This window comes from Berghia stephanieae, chromosome 3 (assembly GCF_034508935.2).
Source record: "Berghia stephanieae isolate SIO BIC M18660-M18661 chromosome 3, UCSD_Bste_1.3, whole genome shotgun sequence".
NCBI lineage: Eukaryota > Metazoa > Mollusca > Gastropoda > Nudibranchia > Aeolidiidae > Berghia > Berghia stephanieae.
In genome coordinates, this window is record NC_088362.1 from 87,356,009 (window position 1) to 87,380,704 (window position 24,696).

General features: G+C 35.2%; 2 protein-coding genes across 6 annotated transcripts in view; both read left to right on the top strand.

Annotated features, from left to right (window-relative positions):
* The first annotated feature begins 9 nt into the window (after nt 1-9).
* On the top strand, nt 10-8,050 carry LOC144968726 (EKC/KEOPS complex subunit TPRKB-like). The gene is made up of 4 exons (XM_078907349.1): nt 10-232; nt 816-938; nt 3,241-3,414; nt 5,042-8,050. Exons 1-4 carry the CDS (start codon nt 92-94, stop codon nt 5,147-5,149), a joined length of 546 nt encoding a protein of 181 aa, XP_078763475.1. The 5' UTR covers nt 10-91; the 3' UTR covers nt 5,150-8,050.
* A 1,362-nt stretch (nt 8,051-9,412) lies between these two features.
* LOC144968727 (uncharacterized) overlaps nt 9,413-24,696 on the top strand; it is a 49,227-nt gene continuing 33,943 nt past the window's right edge. For 2 of the 5 annotated variants that reach the window (XM_078907350.1, XM_078907354.1), the window contains exons 1-5: nt 9,413-9,524; nt 16,352-16,606; nt 20,593-20,761; nt 23,049-23,217; nt 23,455-23,596. In XM_078907350.1, the coding sequence (XP_078763476.1) occupies nt 16,389-16,606; nt 20,593-20,761; nt 23,049-23,217; nt 23,455-23,596 (698 nt within the window). In that variant the 5' untranslated portion in view covers nt 9,413-9,524; nt 16,352-16,388. Of the gene's footprint in view, nt 9,535-15,159; nt 15,417-16,351; nt 16,607-20,592; nt 20,762-23,048; nt 23,218-23,454; nt 23,597-24,696 lie in introns of those variants that run through there. The other 3 variants (XM_078907353.1, XM_078907352.1, XM_078907351.1) reach the window with 3 other exon arrangements.

The window sequence follows — 24,696 nt, forward strand, 5'->3', positions numbered from 1 at the left end:
TGTGTCGACTGCTATCGAACACCATCATTCATCATTTGATAGAAAATACACCTCTATTCGGTTGAAATTTAAAACTTTTCCTGTCCGCAAAATGTCAAATAAGCTCAAAACCATACATGAATCTGGTTTGTCAATTACATTTGCGTTATTCAGAAGTTTAGGTTCATGCAAAGAGATTCGCCAAGCCGTGATGAGTGGCAGTTTGGAATGCTCTCTTCTAAAGACTGATATGGTTTGTATTTTTGTATCTTTTCTCACGAAACAACTTATACTTTGTGACTTAGAGTTAGTCTTATAATTTATTTAATTACACCAATAGAATAACAGAACCTTCATCGTGTCATATCGAAGGGTTTTATTCACGATAAGGTAATGGCTGAAAATTGATTTTAAAATTAACTTTGGTGGCGTTATTTTGCACCTCCTTTGGAGGTACTATCTCTAACACTAGCCTAACACAAACACTAACAGTGAACAGTAACAGTGTTTTTCTACACTGCCAGTGGCAGTTCATAAATGCTAGATAGGTCTCAGTTTTAGATTGGAAATTTATATTAACACACTGCTTACTGATTGCTGGTGTAAATTCATATAAAACAAGGGCGAAAAAAAAAAACATGTTACACCCTACTCAACAATCTTTTGATTTTTACCTTTATGAATTTTGTGTCAAAGTATTGTTTCTTTTTAATATTGATTTTAAAAAAAGAAATATTATTACAATATGGCATTTACCTCATGCCCGGATATAATGGAGACAGAGGTATGCCTTCATTCAATGATTTAATGTTAACACATTTGTGGTTTTATTTCAGATTCTAGATGTTTTCCAAGTGCAGGTTGCAGCTTACAAAGCAATTCAACTGTTTTGTAACAAGTCAATGACCACAAAAAATGTCCACTCAGAGATTCTCTATTGTTTATCTCCAAGCAAAAATGTAAGATTATGAAAATGTAGATTGAAATCCGGGTGGACCAAAATATTCAACTGAAAATTATCTATGAACCAAAAATAATTTGATTTTTTTTTTTTTCCGCTTTGTAAACAATTACGGGAAATTTGAATGTTTTATACTGATTATTATTGTTCTGTTTTCATGTCAGATAAGTGATTTTCATGTTGTCTAACATAAACACTCCTTTTAGTGTGCTTTTTATGACTAGTCGTTAATAATGTTTGAAACTATTCAAACAGAAAGTGCAATTTTTTTGCAACTGATTCATTACATACAGTTGTACTTAATACAACACCAAAATAAGAATGATGTTGTCTTCTTCAACCAATAAATGAAAACAGTTAAAACTAATTTGTCACATAAAACCCTGATAAATAGGAGAAATGTTTTCAGCATGATACGTACCAGGCAAAAGGGAAACAAATTATAGCGTTTGTCTCTTTTAAAAAAAGCACTAGTGCACACTCCACATAAGTCGATGTCGCTTAAGTCGATGTTCTTATCACTCATGACCACAATTAAAATCACAAATAAACAAGTATTTCCATTGGTAAAAAAAGCTACAAGTAAGAATTTTCATTGGTTAAGAATATCTGCTAACGGTTGGAGCACTTGGATGTGACGTAGGTGCTTTGCCTGACATCTGTGCTTAATGTACATAAGCAGTATCTAATACTAATAGCTTTGATTTATCCATCTCATATTTCACATCGTCACAACTTCAAGTCAAGATTTTAAAATTTTTTTTCTAATCTCAGGCCATCCTATCTAATGACTCTCTTATTTCGTATCAATTTTATCAAGAATCCCAGTCAAGTCTACAACTACAATGGCAAACATAAGGTTGACAACCCTATCGCTGAAAAGAAAGATCAAACTGATCAATGCAGTTGAAAAGTCTGGCATGGGACAGAAAACCATGCAGAGGAAATTGGCATACCAGCCAATTCAGTCTAGGTGATTTAGAAAGCTTGACCACTACTTCTACTTCTCTGGTCACTTCAATGTGACCAAGCAATGTCAGCGGAAAGTGCAACATGAAAGGCGATACTTATTCTAGATTGGTTTGCTTTGTTCACACGCATTTTTTCTCATTTGGTTACACTCCGGTTAGGGATATTTATGATCTTATAATGTATATTGGAATAGCTGGGAAAACAATAACATCCTCTTTCACATTATTATATTCATTTTTTTTGTTTTTTCATTTCACTCGATTAATCTTTATGATGGTATTTTAGAGATCGTTTCGACTTGCTAAAGACATTTTACACTACAATCATATGGATTACACAAAGCATTGATCTCTCATTTTTTTTATTCCACTTGTATATTTCCTTAGACACTATAGTTTTCACATTATTTCAAGTTCCGCATTGTGAAACACGAGTGCTTTTTATTAGAAGCAGAACTAGACTTTGTTTACTTTTAGTCATGCTTTATTGTCATAACTTTTTTGCAAATTTGGAGACACTTGCAATAATTCATCAAAAGCATGGTTGTTCTTCGACAAATTTATGAGTTCAATGAACAAGGATAAAATTCCCAAATCATATCTTTCATTGTCTTTGTAATTTTTTCACGGCAAACACAAATGGTTTCAGTGTTTTGACGAACAAAACTGAGACAACCTTGATCTCCTCCTCACCTCACACACGGAGAAAGAGAGAAGGGAGCAGAGCAATTTGCATTGTGCTGTAGCCTTTGTAAACTTATAGTATAGCCAGATACTGAGTTGTATTCAGTAGCTTAACCAATTTTATTATTTGTTTCTTTGAGCATCATTAACAGTTACTCACTTTTCATTTTTGTCTTGTGATCACCTTCTTGTGAAGGTGACATAAGTTTTTGGTCAGTCTCAGGCATAGCCATCTAATGTACTTTAAGTTTACAAAGGCTGAAGAATATTTCCCCACCTTCCTCCTTTCTTACCGCTACCCCCCACATTCTCTCATGCCATCCCGTGTCCCATGCTGTATGCCGTGGTGGTGTGTCTTTTGTTTGTCTAAGCAAGTGAATTAGCAGTGAATGATATATTCCTTATTTTGCCAACAAAAAGGCATGGGTGACATCGTCAATCTACGAAACCTAGATGTGCAAACATTTAGATCATTTACTTGTACAGGCTTCACAGTTTGTATCCCTTGTCTTAAAGCCATGTTCACGTATTCATCAAAATACGGATTCAACAAACTTTTCGGACTGCCTTGTGTAGTTTGACGAATGCGTGTTCCATTGTATTTTAATCATCAGATTAAGATACACACAATTTCCCTCTTTTCAGATCACAGAGTCCTTCAAATCTTTTGGGGTTTCCGATGCAGACACCAGCTTGTTTGCTGTTTTGGTGGATGACAGTAATGATGAAAGATATAATAAACTCTGCCAAACTGTTGGCAGTGACCCTGTGCCTGTGAAAGAAGTTGAAGAGTTGTCTAATAAAGATTCTATAACAAAAGTTAGTGCATGTTTTATCGGTTGAGATGCAAAACTGATTTCTGTAACCTGAGCTCTTGACATAATTTTGCACTCTTGAGTTTCAGTGTTTTCTGTCTATGACCTCTGCCCACCTGTTTGCAGCAGAGTAAAGATATACTCTCCCTCCCTTCCCCCACGTCTCTCTCTCTCTCTCTCTCTCTCTCTCTGTCTCTCTCTTTCTCTGTCTCTCTATTTCTCAGACTATCTATCTCCCTCTCTTTCTTTCTCTCCACTCAATACCTACTCAAATATTCATTATTCGTGGTACTTCCTGAAATAACAACATTTGTTTTCTGGTTTAACTAACAGGTTTACTCACATTTCTAAGTGATAGTTCTAAATGAAGTTTGTAGTGACCATTAGAAACTGATAATTAATATTTTAGATTAATTCTAAAAGTAAGTGTGAGTCAAAAAGTAAAGGGACTCTGCTGATTACTTTAAAACAACTTGAATCGATACCATGCATTATACCTCAAATTAAAGCGTGGCGTTAGCCAAGTAGAATGCTACTTCTCAACATAGCCTCAGCCTATCTCAATAGACACATTCCACTTTTTTGTAATGTCATGAATCCCGTCCTAGTAGAACTGAGTTGACTGAACTTTGAGCCAATTTTTCACTACTGTCTTGGCTTTTTCATCACCTTCAAAGTGATGTCCCCTCATTGCCTCCTTCAGTGGACCAAAGAGATGAAAGTCTAAAAGTGTCAAGTCTGGTGAATTAATAAGGAGGGTAAGACAGTGATGTCCATCAAAAAGATGCGATTATCTCCCTTTTCCTGGCACTTGTGTGTGGAATGGAATCTTCATGAAGAAACAATACTCGTTCCATCTCCAAAGCCGGTCTAATTTGACAAATTCTTGCTTTGTTGCTTAAAGGTCTATTTGTACCATTCAGAGTTGACAGTTGCTCCCTGTGGTAGGAAATCACTGAGGATTACACCTCTAATGTGCCAAAATACTCTTGGCATAATTTCTCAGCTATAAATTTTAAGTTTCTGGTCTTTGGGGAAGAGGGGTGTTGACATTCCAATGATTCTCTTCGACTCACGTTCAAACCACCTAATACTCTACAAAATGCCTGAGTTTTATAGACTTTACCAATGCGTTTAAAAATGTTACTCGAGGTTTCTTCTTCAAAAACAAGAAATTCAATGACAACTTTCTGTCACTGACAGACATCCATGAGGGCAGCCATTTTGAACTGTCATAACTTCTTCAATGTTTGACAGAATTAAAATTTTTAACTTTTGATTTAAAGAGTACATGTGTAAGTTCAATTGAGCCAAATATGACGTTGCATGAAAAAGAAATGAACTCAGTAGGAGATTTGTCCCATTACTTTTTGACTCACCCTTGTGTATATATATATATATATATATATATATATATATAATATATATATATATATATATATATATATATATATATATATATATATATATATATATATATATATATATATATATAATATTATATATATGCTTTTTGTGATTTTCAATGATGCAATAAAGAATATTGTAATATTAATATTAGACTATATTTGCACTGTACTCTCCGTAAATTAATGTTTAATTCAGTTTTCTATTTTTTCCCTTTCACCCAGGCTTACAAGTTAACCAGAGAAGAACTCTCCTCGTTTTCTATTTTAGATGCTGTTGTATCACATATAGCTGCTAAAGAAATAATAACTGCTGGCAAAGGGAAGAGATGAATAAGCCAAGAAAAATAAATGGACATTCCATTTCTTTTGTATCAACATACTTTTCATTTATCCACATAGATCTGCAAATACACAATTATTGTTATGAAATGTGCCACTTTTCTGCCTTTTTTTTTTTTGTTTGCCTCTGCTATCATAAATTATGAGGTCTTTATCAATAACAGAAGTCATATTTAGTTAAAATTGGAATTTGTTTTGTACCTTAAAGATACCTAGTTTGAATATCCACCGAGTTACATGGCCATCAACAAACACGCCATTTCTCCCTAGCTCAATTTACAGAGATCTGTTGCCGCTGATACCTAGGTATTCTAGTCTTCTGATTATTCCCAGTCTCCGAATTGCTCTTTCTCGTTATAATGTCTATTTACAATTGAGAAATGGTGGGGAAAAAAACAAGGGTTTGAAGAAGTCTCATGATTGTCAAGCTCTTGTTATTTACTATGCCGTTATCTTAAAGCACCACTGTACTGGAGATAGACGCATATGAGAAAGTCATATAAAAATTAATGTATAAATGTAACTGCTAATCTGCGCACATTTTCAAAATCTTTCCTCTCCTGCTGTCAGGAGCAGTTACCTTCTTTGATTCTTTGCCTCTGCCACACATATTTTTTCTGTTCTGTTACTCCTGTCATCTCATCTAAGCTTCAATTTTGCTCATGTTCTTCAAGCTTTCCTCCTCCCCCTTCACCCCCCCCCCCTCCAAAAAGAAACAACCAAAATACATTGACACACCTACACACAAACACACTAATCTTCTTAACTAAAAATGATATGAATTTGAGATTAAACGAACTATTGATAATCTGAAAATCATCAATCACCATTGCAAACATATAACAAGAATATAGATAAGAGAAGATTTTATTTGGGTAAAGATACTTGAAAAGGGTGAAATCTTTTGTAAATTACTACAAATTACTCTCAAAAGTCAATCAAATTACCCGAAATTAATATTCATTGAATGAGTGTAAGATAGAACTAAATGAGTGTGAAAGAAGAACATAACAGTTCAGTAACAGTAACAATGGTGCATACTTATAAAAATCATATGCTTGTAACCAAATGACGAACACATGCCTTTGTAGCATTTTTTAAATAACATTATTACAATAAAATTATTACAGCTTCGTCAAACATACAGTTTTAGAAAACTCATGGGTATACCCATAAACATTTTTCTTAACTTATTTACCATTAATATAATGAACCAGCCAGGCATGTGCAGTGACCTTATTCCCTGGACAAGCATACAGTATTTTGTTTCTCACATTATAAACAAAAGTTAATCTTGTCTAACATTCACTATCCACATGTCCCATTATTGATAATACGATGTAATAATACGATATAATGTATACGTATATAACAGTAGGCCTATCCTATCACTATCAGTGCTAACCAAGAGACAATCACAATCATCATTTACAATTAAATCAAGACTTAATAAAACACTCGAACAAAAAAGTAGCCTACTTGATGATGGGAAGCACTTTATTGTCTGCTTGTCTCTGTTATTAGCTTATTAGGCTGTGATGAAACAAGTAGTAGTAGGCTAGTGGAAGCGGAGATGGCTCTCTCTTCTCCCTCGCATCATACCAGGCCGTTTGTCAGGTTAGAAGTCAATAAAAGAGACCATAAGCACAATAGAAACTGCATCCTGTGCTTTTTCTTCTTTGACTATTAGATTATCAAGATTATTAACCCCCAATTTGCTTACTCAGACAACATGGGTGTTCCTGTTGACATCATCAGACATCTTGTTTGATGAATTATTGATATTCCTTCGTGAATGCGTCGGCGACGATATATTATGATGTTGTGGCGGAAGGGCATAATTGTTTTAATTTTTTTTTTAATTGACTATAAGATTATTAGGCTACTAACTATTCCTGATTTTTTATTAAAATTTATGGTTGTACATTTGATTTAAACTTTTGAATATTTTTTAGACGTTCGTCTTACTTTCCTCTCCAATATTATAGGCAATGCACTTTGAAAGTCTTGGGTAATAATATTAATGATAATATATACTTTATTCATAAAAAAAAAAAAATGGAAATTCGTTTACAGACGTGGCATGCATAAAAATGTATAAACACAAAGTTGAGAATCTATGGCGACAATGTATACATATATATAGATAGTATGCAGATGACGTCACTCAGGCCTTTGTTATTGTTTTTGCCATCCGCGTTTGTGAGTTGTTCTCACTAAACTGTATTAACCAGACTATAAAAGTACATGGTTACACAGAGTTTGTGTGTTGGTCCGTTATACTTCCGGATGGCAATGTTGTGAACTCCTCAGCCAAGCGCATTCTATCTATATATATATGCAAATGCACAAAAATGTAAAAAATATACAACCAAGAACCAATAGCGACACTTTATATATTAATTTGATAAATTGAGATAGACCATATCTACTCTGGCCTCTAGTCCGAACTTGTAAGCAGTGCTTACTATGCTTCTGTGGACAGTACGTGCCTGGTATAAAAGTATAATGAACCAGCCAGCACAGGACACAGTTCAATAGAGTTGGCATTGCCAAACAACACAAAAAATATACAGATTTTGACATGTCCAAGACATAATGCCATACAAATTAATTTTACTTTCCAAAATTGTCAATACGGTATATCTGGACTGTACTATACGTTTCAAAGAACCTGGATTATTTTATACTTGTAATTGAAAATAAATATAATCTTGTATGCCTAACATATATGCTTTTGTTTTTTGTTTTTTTTTCTGTTTTTATTGTAATTCTTTTATTTTTTTTTTTTTTTTTTGTATTTGTTCCATTTTGTTTCATTCATCATGTAGTTGATTAAAGAGTACAAAAAGTTATCTCAAAGACGGATCAACTTTTTGTTTGTTTTGTCCATTTTGATTTAAATTTTGTTATTCCTTGGGGGAAAGGGGGGGGGGGGGGGTTGTTGGTTTTTGTTTGTTTCTTTGTTTTTTTTTGTTTTTTTTTTTCCATTGGCTTTTGTCGTATTATTTTACCTATGAAGAAAATAATATTGGGTGAGATGCTTTACTCAGAGTTACTGAACTGAATTGTGAGATTTTAAAATTTTTTATATATATAATACTAATACATGTATATCGCATTTTCATGGATTTACCATGCTTAATGCGTTTTACAATGTTTCATTTATTCCTCCAGCAAGCCATATGGAACCACATTTTCCATTTCACACAGTTCTAGTCGCCTGTAAGGTGTCCTTTTTGTACTGATGCTAGCTAGGTACACATTCACATGTGAGTCGGATGGGGCTATGTGTGTAAAGTACACAAAGCCCAATGACTTACCGTCGGGACTAGAAATTCCACAATCACTGTCACTCATCCAGCCAATGGCCATGCTTAACATTGCTTGAATTTTGTGACAAGACAGGGCACGTACCACTGAACCATCAAGCCACACATAAATGCTATGTGAGCTGAATAGGGTGTCTTAGGCCACACATTGCAATTGCTGTATCATGCAGCTGGTTGTTATTGGTTGCCCTGCTATGGATAGACTATTTCCCCCTTCCATTATGAGCCAGCTAGGGTTTCTTAATACCGTATATGGTAGCCTTTTTGAACCTACAGGGAGGTGTCCAACTCTTGCTTTTCCTTTTGCTTGTTTCCTCTTTATGTTGACCCCTCCCCTCTTTTTTTCGGGGGGGGGGGGGGGGGTCTATTGTCCGGAGAGAGAGATGATTTTAATTTTGTTTAGCTTCATTTGGAATTTCTTCTAACATTATTTTTATAGCACCTGTAAATTGATAATATTGTATTTGCATACTTGGAGATTATTTGATGACACTGTTCTCCTACAGGGGTGTCATTCAAGTGTCAGTATGGGGCCTTGAGGTTGTCTCAAGGGTTTCCCTTTTTGTGTGTGTGTGTGTGTGGGGGGGGGGGGGGGTGACATAAACCAACTTTTCCATTTGCCAGGAATTTTTATTAGAACCAAATATATTTCAAATAATCAAGCTTCCTCGACGTGCTCTTATTTGCATTTTATACCCGTTGACCTTCTAATGCCTTCTACCATTATGATGGCTTTGTATAAGAAAAAGATAATTTTATTTTAAAATGTAGATGTGAACGTATCGAAGCTGAGGGAATTTGTTGGCACGAAAGATACTGACAAAATAAAATCTGCAAAGTTTGAGAATTAATCGTGACCAAAGCAAGTAAGACAACTATGTCTGGTTCAACAACCCATTTTATTGTTAGAATTATTTCCCTTAGTGTTTTGTGTTTACAAACAAGACGACAACCGACAACCGAACCCCCTGGGTTGTCACCATGAAAAAATTGTGAAAAAAAAAAAGTTAAATTAACGTTTGTGTACCTATCAGGTTAATAGCAGTAATTATTTTTCTTTCATAGCACATTATAACCATTACCATGAGTCATGGAAGGAAGCTTTACTTCAACTCAACCCCACCAACCGTGGTGTCCCTGCTTCTCTCTCTCTCTCTCTCTCTCTCTCTCTCTCTCTCTCTCTCTCTCTCTCTCTCTCTCTCTCTCTCTCTTTCAATTTCTCTATCACTATCTGAATCCGTTGCATGTACTGTACTGTATCTGTATCTGTAAAGTACTGGGTAAACCTAGTGGAGTATCACACGCATCTCTCTCTCTCTCTCTCTCTCTCTCTCTCTCTCTCTCTCTCTCTCTCTCTCTTTCAATTTCTCTATCACTATCTGAATCCGTTGCATGTACTGTATCTGTATCTGTAAAGTACTGGGTAAACCTAGTGGAGTATCACACGCATCTCTCTCTCTCTCTCTCTCTCTCTCTCTCTCTCTCTCTCTCTCTCTCTCTCTCTCTCTCTCTCTCTCTCTCCCACACACACATTATTTTTAGGGAGGCCTTCCGAAAGCTCCTACATCCCCAGTTTGGGAGGGGGAAAACTAGAACATTAAAAAAAAAGTTTCCCCCCTCCCAAACCCCATACTAGAACAAGAATACTGGGGATGTAGGAGCTTTTGGAAGGCCTTCTCTCTCTCTCTCTCTCTCTCTCTCTCTCTCTCTCTCTCTCTCTCTCCTCACAGACTACCTATATTATCTATGTCTCTCTCTCTCACTCACGCACACACACAAACTCTCTCTCTCTCTAAAAATTTTTTTCTTTCTAATTTCTTTCATTTCAAAAAGTGCATAATTGGGTTGTTTGATATCTTTTCAAAAGTAAAAATTAACAATTAATATTTAGGCCTATATAGACAGATCGGCCTTTAAAATCCATTTAGCATGATACCTAACTTTTATATCTATGATAATCGGTTCCAAATTTATGATGATTTTACTACTAAAAATTTACTCTTGCAAAAATCTCAAAATCTGTGACTGGGAATTCCCCCACTGAGCACCCTCTCGATGGGCTACTACTGGTTGAAACGGGACTTAAGTTAAGCGTGGAGAAAAGAAGGTTGGTCACTGGTGGCCAAAATTAAGCATATTGCTCCCCTTTAACCTTGATGAAATTTGGCATTGACAGATAAATGAAATATCTAAATATGTGTTCTTTTATTTTTTTGGCTAGCACTAATCAGTATCTGATACTGAATAGTGGTTTTGTACTATTCAGTATCTGATACTGAATAGTGGTTTTGTACTATTCAGTATCTGATACTGAATAGTGGTTTTGCACTATTCAGTATCTGATACTGAATAGTGCTTTTGTACTATTCAGTATCTGACACTGAATAGTGGTTTTTGTACGGTGTTTTTTTTTTTTTTCCGAAACCTGACAAAGTTATGGGAAGAGGACAGCTGTGGGAGTGAATATGGGACTCAGAAAAGTGTACACCAGTGGGGAGTGAACCGGAGACTGGGTTTCGGCGGGTTTCGTAATAAAAAGCAATTACTTTTTACGAAACGCGACGACATCCGGCAATATCCGACAAAGTTATGGGAGGTAGGCAGCAGCGTGTGTGTGTGTGTGTGTGTGTGTGTGTGTGTGTGTGTGTAGGGGGGGGGGGGGGATGAACCTGAGATTCAGGAAAGTGTACACCAGTGGGGAATGAACCTGGGACTCTGGGTTTTGTAAAAAAGCAATAAAAAATGTGGGGGGGGGGGGGATTACTTTTTTTACGATACCCGACAATATGCGGCAAAGCGTGGGGAGTGAACTTGAGACTCAGTGAAGTATACACCAGTGGGGAGTGAACCTGAGACTATGGTTTTCGGCGGGCTTCAGCTAGTTTCATATAAAAGCAATTACTTTTTTACGAAACCCGACTAATCCTGGCAATATCCGAGAAAGTTATGGGTAGTAGGCAACAGTGGGGAGTGAACCGGAGATTCGTGGAAGTAAACACCAGTGAGGAGTGAACCTGGGACTGGGTTTCGGCGGGTTTTGTAAAAAAAAAAAGCAATTACTTTTTGTTTACAAAATGCGCCAAATCCCAACAAAATGGGGCAAAGATATGGAAAGTAGGCAAATAATGGGGAGTGAACCTGAGACTAAGGGAAGTGTACACCAGTGCGGAGTGAAACTGAGACTCTGGTTTTCAGCGGGTTTCAGCGAATTTCATATAAAAGCAATTACTCTTTTACGAAACCCGACGAAACCTGGCAATATCTGAGAAAGTTATGGGAAGTAGACAACAGTGGGGAGTGAACCTGAGATTCATGGAAGTGTACACCAGTGGGGAGTGAACCTGAGACTCTGGTTTTCGGCGGGTTTCAGCGAGTTTCACATAAAAGCAATTACTTTTTTACGAAACCCGGCAATATCCGACAAAGTTGTGGGAAGTAGGCAACAGTGGGGAGTGAACCTGAGACTCAGGGAAGTGTACACCAGTGGGGAGTGAACCTGAGACTATGGTTTTCGGCGGGCTTCAGCTAGTTTCATATAAAAGCAATTACTTTTTTACGAAACCCGACTAATCCTGGCAATATCCGAGAAAGTTATGGGTAGTAGGCAACAGTGGGGAGTGAACCTGAGATTCGTGGAAGTAAACACCAGTGAGGAGTGAACCTGGGACTGGGTTTCGGCGGGTTTTGTAAAAAAAAAAAAGCAATTACGTTTTGTTTACAAAATGCGCCAAATCCCAACAAAATGGGGCAAAGATATGGAAAGTAGGCAAATAATGGGGAGTGAACCTGAGACTAAGGGAAGTGTACACCAGTGGGGAGTGAAACTGAGACTCTGGTTTTCAGCGGGTTTCAGCGAATTTCATATAAAAGCAATTACTCTTTTACGAAACCGACGAAACCTGGCAATATCTGAGAAAGTTATGGGAAGTAGACAACAGTGGGGAGTGAACCTGAGATTCATGGAAGTGTACACCAGTGGGGAGTGAACCTGAGACTCTGGTTTTCGGCGGGTTTCAGCGAGTTTCACATAAAAGCAATTACTTTTTTACGAAACCCGGCAATATCCGACAAAGTTGTGGGAAGTAGGCAACAGTGGGGAGTGAACCTGAGACTCAGGGAAGTGTACACCAGTGGGGAGTGAACCTGAGACTATGGTTTTTGGCGGGTTTCAGCGAGTTTCACATAAAAGCAATTACTTTTTTACGAAACCCGGCAATATCCGACAGTTATTGAAAGTAGGCAAACAGTGGGGAGTGAACCTGAGACTCTGGTTTTCAGCGGGTTTCAGCGAGTTTCATAAAAAAGCAATTACTCTTTTACGAAACCCGACGAAACCTGGCAATATCCGAGAAAGTTATGGGAAGTAGACAACAGTGGGGAGTGAACCTGAGATTCATGGAAGTGTACACCAGTGGGGAGTGAACCTGAAACTCAGGGAAGTGTACACCAGTGGGGAGTGAACCTGAGACTATGGTTTTCAGCGAGTTTCAGCGAGTTTCACATAAAAGCAATTACTTTTTTACGAAGCCCGGTAATATTCGACAGTTATGGGAAGTAGGCAACAGTGGGGAGTTAACTTGAGATTCAAGGAAGTGTACACCAGTAGGGAGTGAACCTGAGACTCTGGTTTTCGGCGGGTTTCAGCGAGTTTCATATAAAAGCAATTACTTTTTTACGAAACCCGACAAAACATGGCAATATTCGACAAACTTATTGAAGCAGGCAACAGTGGGGGGGGGGGGGGGGGGTGATCCTGAGATTCAGGGAAGTGTACACTTGTGGGGAGTGAACCTGGGACTCTGGATTTTGTAAAAAAAGCAATACCAAGGGGGGGGGGAATTACTTATTTACGAAACCCGCCAAAACCCGACAAAGTTATGGGAAGCAGGCAGCAGTGGGGAGTGAATCTGGGATTTGGACACTGATGAGGATTGAACCTGGGACTGCGAGAGGCTGATTCCAGTGGACAGTGAGCTTAGAATGTACTTTTATTTCGAAACCTACCGAAATTTTCAAAAGTTATGGGAAGTGGGCACCATTGGGCAATGAACCGGGACTCAGGGAAGTGCACACCGGGTGGGAGTGAACCTGGGACTGTGAGAAGAGGATATCAGTGGAAATGAACCTGGGACTAGGGAAGATGGATACCAGTGGGAAATGAAGCCGGACTATGGGAGATGGGTACCAGACGAGAATGAAGCAATTCCTTTTTTACGAAATCCGCCAAAACCCGCCAAAAAACCATAGACTTAGGTTTACTCCCCAATAGTGTACACTTCCCTGAATCGCCGGTTCACTCCCCCACTGTTGCCTACTTTCTTTCCATAACTTTGTCGGATATTGTCGGGTTTCGTAAAAAGTAATTGCTTTTTTTTTACGAAACCCAGCCCCAGGTTCACTCCCCAACGGTGTACACTTCCCTGAGTCCCAGGTTCACTCCCCACTGCTGCCTACTTCCCATAACTTTGTCGAGTATCGGCGTGTTTTGGCAGGTTTCGTAAAAAAAGAACACCCCTAACAATACCACGTGTATTCAGTAAATAGATGTCAATTGTAGTCTAATATTCAGTATCTATTTAAATTATTATTATTATCATTATTATTATTATTATTATTATTATTATTATTATTATTATTATTATTATTATTATTATTATTATTATTATTATCACGTAAATTTTAATATAGTACGGCAATTAATTCACGGAAGTACATCGCTCAATCAAAAAATGCAGAAAGTCTGCCCACATATTTATAATGAATCGGGTTTGCCTTAGATGACAAAACAAACAAACAAACAAACAAACAACAACAACAACAACAACAACAACAACAACAACAACAACAACAACAACAACAACAACAACAACAACAACAACAACAACAAATGAGACAAACAGAAAAAAAAAACAGATTTTTAAAAATAATGAACAATAGAAGAGCACAATAATGAAAAACAACAACGAGATGATAACACATAAAAGATATTCGTAATAAATCGATAACTGATTAAATTACTCCAACTACTTGATTAAAAAAAAAAATCATCATAATCATAATAGTGATGATGACGATTAAAACAACAATAATAATAATAGTAAGTAAGTAGAATATAATAATAATAATAATAATAATAATAATAATAATAATAATAATAATAATAATAATAATAATAATAATAATAATAATAATAATAATAATAATAAAAGTACAATAGTATAATATAAACATTAAAGTATATTACAAGCAAATAAAATTATAAAAACAAAAGTTTAAAAAATATCAATAGACATTAGGAATTAAAAAAATAATGGGAAAAAAAAAAACAAGTTACCCCTACCGGGATTTGAACTCTCGAACCTTAAAACTCAGAGTCAAACAGCTTGTATCCACCAAGCCATGGTGTCACTGAACTCTTAGTGACATTTAATCATGTCTATTTAGATATTTAAAAATGGATTTGAATGCCACTTTTATTTTGATATTTTGAACTATGTTAATTGCATAAAAGCAGAAATTTTTTAAAAATTACGATCAAAATATTTTTACAGCTTTGAATCGGGCTGTCAGTTAGTGCATGTGTTCAATCTGGAAGTAGGTCAACAGTTTATTTCCATTCAACCGAGATTGTCGCACTTTTCACTCTCTCTATAAAAAAGAGTTCCTTATGGATACTGAATAGTGGCAAAGCACTATTCAGTATCTGATACTGAATAACCACTTCCTATTTTTTTTTGCTCTCTCACTTTAGAAAAAAATTCTAAAAGTTTAAAACAACATAATTTTTATCGATTATAATGTTTGATAGAATGTACCTACAATTGATGTCAATACACCATTAAAAAAAAGCTTGATCTCATTTCTTTAAAATGATATCGGAACGGTTCAGATACATACTATGAGAAATATTGCAACAGTGATTATGTGTAGTTGTATTATTAAAATTTTAACCCAAAAGTGCTTCAATTTTTGGCACCTGTCTATAGGCTGGAATCAGACCACCAAGCATAATATTAATATCTCCATCTCCATTACTGATTACTTACTAGAACTCAATATCTGTCTTTTTATCATTTGATTCCGTGTCGCTTTCATCCATATATGATAAACAAGCGAAGTGGCAATTTGGACTCGAGTCTGAATAGTCTCCCATAGCAATTTAAACTCAAACTCCAATGTGCGTGTGCAAAAATGCGGGAGGGGGCGGGGGGGATAATGCGGGCAGAGGGTGGAACTGATTAAGAAATAGAAGTAGAGTTGAGAAGAAATTTTGTTTTGCCCATATTATCACACTGATTCTGCTCATACTCATACCCCTACGGACTGTAGAAGGATTGTTGACTGTCTACCTCTAACGCTATCAGAACATCTAATTTTTTAACAATTTTTTTGTCCTGATTTTGTTTGGACTTCATGTTATATTGTGAGAAAAGCTTTTCCTTTAGACCACAGTTACTTTGACTCTTGTTACTTTTGAAGAGTTTTTAACTCTTTTGTTTTTAATTTCTAACCAAACTTTCAATTGATCTCTATAATTTTGTCTTTCTCATCAAATAAAGCGGGTTTAGACTTACTGTTGATAGTTACTAAAATTGTTATTTTGATTTGCATGATGATGATGATCAAATCTTTACCGAGCTAAGTGTTGTAGTGTTGTTTTTTAGTATGGTTCTAAAGTGTTGAAAACATTTCTGTTTTTAACAGTTTTGAAATAAAGATAAATGATCACCTCTAATTTATTAATCAAACTAACATTTGCTGTTACTGTTAGCAATTAAGTTCATCATGGTAGCAATAAGTTCATCATGGTTTTTGGAAAACGGATAAATAAAGTATGAATATTTTTGTTTTAAAATTTCAGTTAAGCAGAAAGATAAGTTTCACCATCGCAATCAGGCATGAGTCGGGATCTGTTCAAAGCTAGTGGCTCCACTCTGTATCAGTCCAATCTGTCTGTAACAGAAAAAAAAAGTGAAGAGAAGGTTGATGAATTTGACAAAGAACCTCTCTGCTTGAAAAAAGGTTTAGAATGCTACGATCCATTGTTTTGGGGCCCTTATTTATCAGAAAGGCAGTGGGGAACTGTAAGAGAAGACTGTTCTTCAGATAATTCATGGTGAGTAATGCAAAGTTTAGCTACTTATGCATCATTGCATCCTAAGTAATTATTGTGGCCATTGTGTAATATCAATATTTAACAATACTTAGTAATGTTTTCAGGGCAGGATTCCATTTGATTTTTCTCTGGCCGTATCCTCTAGCAGCCTCTTTTGATTTTTATATATCTGTATTTATTCCCGCAAAATGTTTTGTTTCTCTCAGAGGACTGACTTTGTATTTTTATCAATTAATTGTAACCCTTTTAGTGATGATCCTGAGCTTTCTCTTAATAAATTTTATGACCTCCTGACCTCCCATAGTGGGCAGGGAGGTACATGCTGTGTCTTCTATCCCCCTATATGTGTTTTCCAACTTGCTCTCTGTCTTCGTCTTGGAATGAGATTACTTAGTTTTGTCCTGGTCCTGGCCGGATAACCTTGCTGTGAGGGAAACAGTCAAATGTATAGTTAGTTTTGGGAGATGATATTTTTTTCCTGGTAAATCATCTCTCTGTTATGCACTGTATTATTTTTCATTTTACATATGTATGATTTGTAAACAATTGAGTGTGTTCCTCTTGGCAGGGGCCTGTGCTTGTGTCTGGATGAGACATTTAGTGATATCAAACTAAGTACACTGGTAGTTTGCATAGTTTGCACTTGGACATTACATCTGTTCTTTATTTGAACCAATTCCCCTTTGTCTTGCATATTCTTGGGTGCTTTAATTGTAATTCTAGACCTTTTTACTATCCCATTTTCTTCCTTTTTACTGGCGCTGATATGACCTAATTGTCTTGCAAGTGCCGTAAAACACTTAAAAACACAAAAACATATGTGAATTCCAACTATGCGCATAGATAGATACTCTTATCTTGTAACCTGCTTTTGGTTTTGTCTGAACCCATTCCCCATGTCATACCTTTTTTTTATGGTTGTAGATTGATAATATAGGATGTTTCTTAAAGAATATGAGAGGATAGTCTTTTAGGAGATCGCTATGACTGCATATCTAAAAAAAATTGATATTTCTAAATCAATGATAATAGCAAAACTACAACAGAGTTGGCAATACTATTTTAATCAGCGCTAACAGCAAGCTTTCTGTTTCTGTTGCTCATAATCGTTCAGAACAATCAGTTTTTTAAAATTATTAAGCCATAACGACCTAAGCAAAGTACATATTAAAATATGATGTGTCATACCGATCATTTTGTTTACTTTCAAAATAAACTTAAAGAGACTTTAGAAAGAAACACAATCAGAGTGTCGTTTAGCATATAACTCTTATGTGTCATCAATGCTCACAGAAAACCATCAGTCAAACCCTAAAAAAACTCTGAGCATTTATCAAGAGCAAAAAAAACATGGGTGTGGCACCAATTAGGAAAAAAAAATATAGCACAGTGACTCCAAGAACAAAGCCAATATTTTGAATAAACAATTTGCCTTTGTATTTACACAAGAGAACAACAATAACTTGCCTGAGCACAAAGAAAGTACTCATGCCCCATTACCTCAAATAGATATCAACGAAGTAGGAGTGCTTAAACTACTCTTTAATATCAACCCACACAAAGGAACAGGGTCCGATAATACCACAGGAAGATTCTTAAAAGAACTCACTCATGAAATTGCACCAATACTTACAGTTATTTTTTGTGCTTCGCTTACTCAGGGAAGAATTCCATGTCAATGGAAAGAGGCATTTGTTCCACCATTATACAGGAAAGGGGATAAAACAAAAGCTTAGAACTATCGCCCTGTGACTCTTACATGCATATGCAGCAAACTAATGGAGCATTGTTTACGTCATTACCCACCTTGAAACACAACTTACTGTCTCATTATCAACATGGTTTTAGAAAGAAACACTCGTGTGAGATACAGCTCATACATACTCTTCAAGACTTATCAAACAGCTTGAATAAGGGCAAACAAATTTATTGCATTCCCTCAGAATTTTAAAAATTCCCCATGAACACCCACTCAACAAATGCTACTATTATGGTAACCAAGAAAACATTCTCTCATGGATTTCCAGTTTCCTTAGAGATTGGTCTCAAAAAGTTATCTTTGATGGCCACGCTTCTGATATAGAGCGTGTCACATCTGGCCTTCCCCAGAAACAGTTATGAGGCCTCTACAGTTTTAATATAAATCAACGACTTTCCTGCCTTAGTAATCTCGACAGCTAGATTGTTCACTGATGACTGCCTACTGTATATAGAACATTCGATAATATATCAGATGCAATCCAATTACAACAAGATCCAAATAATCTTCAACATTGGAAAAAGAGGTGGCTTATGGACTTTAACCCAGCAAAGTGTGAGGTATTGAAAATATCCAACAAACATAATCCACTGATATCCGGTTACACCATTCATGATTCAAACTTGCTACAGTTGAATTTTTAAAATACATCGGCCTCACAATGTCATCAAATTTCTCTTAGAACGAATATTTTGATATTATCTATAAAAAGGCAAACAACATCAATTCTCTCATGAGAAGGAACCTAGGCAATTGTTTCTCAAAAAATAAAAGAAACCTGTTACAAAACACTAAACAGCCCATCATTGAGTATGCTCGGTAGTTTTGGACCCTGTGAAAGAGGGAAATAAGAAAAAAATTGAAATGGTGAAGCGGAAAACAGCTCAACATGGTCATTGGTGATTACAGAACAACCATAAGTATAACTGGCATTGTTAAGGACTGGTGTGGACAACACTCGAGGAAAGAAGAAAATGAGATAAAGTAACAAATGTTTTATAAAATGCTCAAAGGTCTTGTAGAAGTCGAAACTAACTAACTCCAACCAAGACCAACAATTTCAAGAACAAGGGATCACGACCAACGATACCTAACACCAAGTTCAAAATTAGAAAGTCATATGCGATCTTTTATGTCATCAACAATTTGACTTTGGAATAACCTCACTGAAGACTCGGTGGAAGCACATGATTTGGATCATTTTATAAGAATACTACAATATACAACTATGTCATGTTAAATATTGCCTATGTAAAACTTGTGACATTTCACCAAAAGTGTACTGCAAGTAAGAATGAAATCGATCTTGATGGAACAAATGACAGATTGTGGCAAAGCATTGGGTGTTCTTAGTCGTTTTACCAACAACTGCCTTTTGCACCATTCAATAACTTGGTGGTCAGACTTGAAAATGTCAATAACATATTTGATTAGAGTAGAAATTTTCCTCGATTGATAATACAAAAAAAAATTTTTTTTTTTTAAAATTTAAAAACCCTCAAAAAACTAGAGCATTCTTATAGCGCAATATCCACTAAACATGCTCAAAGAACTTTATAAGGGGTCCCTAGCCAACAGCAACATTTAACATTTAGGACGAGACATAATGCCTGTTTGGCGATATTATAATTTTTATTCGGACAGAGACAACACTGTTAATGACCAGGTACTCATTTTACACCTGAATACGGTGAGAGAATGTGAGTAAAGAGCCTTTTCCAAGGACTCAGCTATGTGCCTCTTAGGACTTTTACTCAGAACCTTCTGATCCGAAGGCAAGTGTCAAACCACTAGACCACATACCATACTGTACAATGTACAAATGTATACATGAAGAAGAAAAGAAAAAATTACAGACAAACAGCCGGCCTAAATTGTTATGTTTTTGACATATAATCTCATCAAACCAAGGCAAACAGTGGTTGCTTGTTTGTTTTCACTCTTTACCACTGATGCAGGGGTACAATTGGGTAAATGATTGAAGGTATCAGTAACTACAGGATGTGTAGGGTGGTGCCCAAGAGGCAAAGCATCCTTCATTGGTTTTTTAATACCCTTTTAAACCCACATAATGATTCGACATTTTGATAGCTAATCTCCTTTTTTTTTTTTTTGATGATGCTGAAATTACCTGACAATCTCTCATGTTTATATAACCCTAAAAACAAACAAACAAACACTCGATATTTATTGAGAACCATTATACAAATTGTCTATATTTTAACAGCTGGAATTACACCACTTATGAGAGTGCTACTAAGAATGTGAACCACTGGGGAGAGGATGGTCTTTTAGGAATCAGTGACAGATGTGGCATTCTCTGTGCATCAGTAGCGCTTTGGAATGAAAATGACCCAATTCTGAAAGAGAGGTTGTTTGGTCTCAGCGGCAAAGAGGTAAAGAGCGCTCACCAAAACAGATTCTATTGTTATTTTTTTTATTTCCATAAATAAAAGGTTAAGTATTGTTGACAGAAATTTTAAAATAAAAATCAATTTCAAATGACCATGATAATCCAAGTATAAAATGCAGCGATGTGCTGCAAAGTGAGCAGTAGGGACTAAATTTCTTGCTCAATGAAAATAGGCCTGCTCTATTTCTCTGAACGCTCTGGAAAATAAAGTTGAACTCTATTTCTCTGAATGCTCAGAGTAGCCTCCCGTGGCTACTCAGACTCAGTCTAAACTACCATAGTATCTTGTGGCTAGTTGGACTCGTGTGCTGGTTATTTTATTACTCGGGCTCACAAAGCTTATGGGTTACGGATGCGATGTTGATGCAAAAGTAAATGCTCAAACAGAGTGGACATGGTTTTATTGCTGAATTGTCAAGCTAGCGTTATTTAGGCATATTATTGAAAGATTTTCTCTAAGAGTTGTGCTCGAGTGGGGGGGGGGGGGGGGGGGGGGGGGTTGCGGAATCGTCTTGCTATTGCTAATGCACTGTAGAAGTGAGAACAGAAGCAGACCTAAATAACAGAACCAAAGTCCCAAGACAGGAACAGAGGTTGAAAGACCAGGATAGCACAAACTCAGGATAGAAGTGTAACAGAAAGTTTGGAATAGTAGACGAAGCAAGAAAAGAAACACTCCATGAACTACTCTCACGAGGTTCATGCCCAACCACCTGCACAAAAGTACTTAGTATGCCTTGATAGCAATTGATCTCGATGCTTTCACCTGACTCAGCGCTGTGTGAGATATTTATTAACAATTTCAAATAATCTTATTAATATATATATTTTTTTTCTCCATCTGCAAAAGAAAACCTCTCAAAAATTCACTCATGTGTGCAAACACTGGAATCAGTGCAGGACAGGACACAGAGGTTGTAGGACAGGACAGTACAAACGCAGGATAGAAGTGTAACAGAAAGATGGGAATGAGACAGAGCACAACTACAAGAATCAAAGCTATCACATCTCTAACTCTTATAATAATCTCGGAATGGAACCATGGAAAGGAGTAAAGATTATTTCCGGCGTTGGAAAATCACTTTGATGAAAAATAGATAGCTTCATAATAATCTGACACATTCATCAGTTGATACATACTTTCGATAAAATTCATATAATATCTCGTAGTAATGTTGAAACCATATGGCTAAAATGGATGAAGATAAAGATATATTTTGCCGAGACTGTTTGGAGGAAATAGATCACTTTGATGAAAAATGAGTTACCTCTGCCCTTAGCTTAAATTTGCCATTGACATGGTGTTATATGCTTTGACAGTTTTTGAAAATGTTTCTGTCATTTTCTTTACATGTTTTTGAATTAAGGCATAAAAAAAATTGAAATAACGAAGAATAAATGCCAAAACTGTAAATATATATAATATATTTGCAGAAAGAAACGTACCTTAGTCTGAAACCGTCATTACTGCTTATTTGCTCTTCAGTAAAGGGACCATTTTCTTTCTATTTAAAAAATATTGTGTGTTGTCATTTATTATAACCTGAGAGAGTTCATTTTTATCACCTTTAAAGAATGAAGAATTATGATATCATTGAGAATTGCCGCTTGCAGTTAGTGTTGTCATGGATCACACTTTTTTATCTTTAAGATCTTGCATTAAAAGATCAATAGCATTGTGAAAAATGGGCTCAAAATTAAAATTTACGAAATCTAAAATCATAAGAAATTCGATTTTTTAAATAGGTGCTTGTTCCTTCGTTTAAAGTTGTTGAATAGTGGTGTCAGTTTTTAACATCTCTTCCTGTATTACATAATGATGATGATAGTGATATTGGTAGTAGTAGTAGTAGTAGTAGTAGTAGTAGTAGTAGTAGTAATGGTAGTAGTAGTGGTAGTATTAGTATTGCTATTATTATTATTATTATTATTATTATTATTATTATTATTATTATTATTATTATTATTATTATTATTATTTATTATTATTATTATTATTATTATCATTATTATTATCATTATTATTATTATTATTATTATTATTATTATTATTATTATATTATTATTATTATTATTGTTATTATTATTATTATTATTATTATTATTATTATTATTATTATTATTATTATTTATTATTATTATTATTTTTAAATTATTATTATTATTGTTATTATTTATGTTGTTGTTATCAATGTAATGATATAGTTATGAAATGCAAGTCCTTGTTCATTCTTTAATTATGAATATTTATTTTTCAATGTTATTTTTAGGGAAACCACGGAGAAGATGTAAAGGAACTATACTATTATTTGGATAACACCCCAGACCACCGATACATGCATGCCTTGTACAAATACCCTATAAATTCCTTCCCTTATGAAGCTCTGAGAGAGAACTGCGGCACTTTAGAAGACCCAGAGTATGAGATTTTAGATACAGGTAAGAGTGTATTGTAATAATATATTGAATTAGCATGAGAATATACCTTAGTGATAACATAACTAGCTTTTTTATCAGAGAGTTTGAACCTCAGTCAAAAAGCTTTGAGTATTTTCTCTTAACACCCACTATTCAGAAATTCACCTTTAAGTAGACTAGCAAACAATCTTATTTGTTAGCATTAATTTCATCACTTAGATATCTATCTTAGTTAGTTTTCTGTTTCACACTTTCCAGGTGTATTTGATAACAATGAATATTGGGACATCCATGTGGAATATGCTAAACCTTCTAACCCCCATCTTATATGCAAATACACAGTCATCAACAAGTCTTCAACAGCAGCTCGTCTTCACATCATTCCCCAATTTTACTTCAGGTACTTTACACATTTTTTACTCTTTTTTTTTCAATAATTTTCTCCTCTTTGCAGTTATGTGGTCCAACTGTATGACGCTCGCCTTCGGATTGGGGATCAGAAGGTCCTGGGCTCGAGCCCGGCTTTGAGCAGTGCATAGTCGAATCCATGGAAAAGGCTCTTTACTCACATTCTCTCACCTTACTCAGATGTAATCTGAGTACCTGGCCATTTTAGAGTTGTCTCTGTTGAAAGAAAATGTAATATTGCCTAATAGGCATCATGTCCGTCCTACATGTTACATGTTGCTGTTGGCCAGGGACCATTTGTAAAGCACCCTGAGCACGTCTAGTGGATATTGCGCTAAATAAGAGCTCTTTTTAAAATGTTGTTTTTGCTAATGAAGCCTATCTGCTGGGATCAGGGATCCGAGCAATACTGAGACCTCCAGACTGTCAAGAAGTTACTATAATTTTACTTTCTGGGATATGCAATACCAACAGTAATGCTCAGTCTGTCTGAGTCAATCAGTATATATGAAAAAGAAGAAGAAATTTTGATCTAGAAAAGAATTGAGTTCAACACCTGTGCTTTGCTTTTCCATTTATTATTATTATTATTATTATTATTATTATTATTATTATTATTATTATTATTATTATTATTATTATTATTATTATTATTATTATTATTATTATTATTTATTATTATTATTATTATTATTATTATTATTATTAGAAAAGAATTGAGTTCAACACTGTGCTTTGCTTTTCATTATATTATTATTATTATTTATTATTATTATTATTATTATTATTATTATTATATTATTATTTTATTATATTATCTATTATTCATATATTATTATTATTATTATTATTATTACTATTATCATTATTATTATTATTATTATTAAATATTATTATTATTATTTATATATATCTATTATTCATTATTTTAATCCATCATCAATTCATCTTCTTCATCATCATATCATATCATCAACATCATTATTATCATCATCATAATCACCACCACCACCACCACCACCACCCCGGACAACACAAAACTAAATTTATGCAGACCATCCCTATGGTGATTCATGATTTGTAATCCTCATC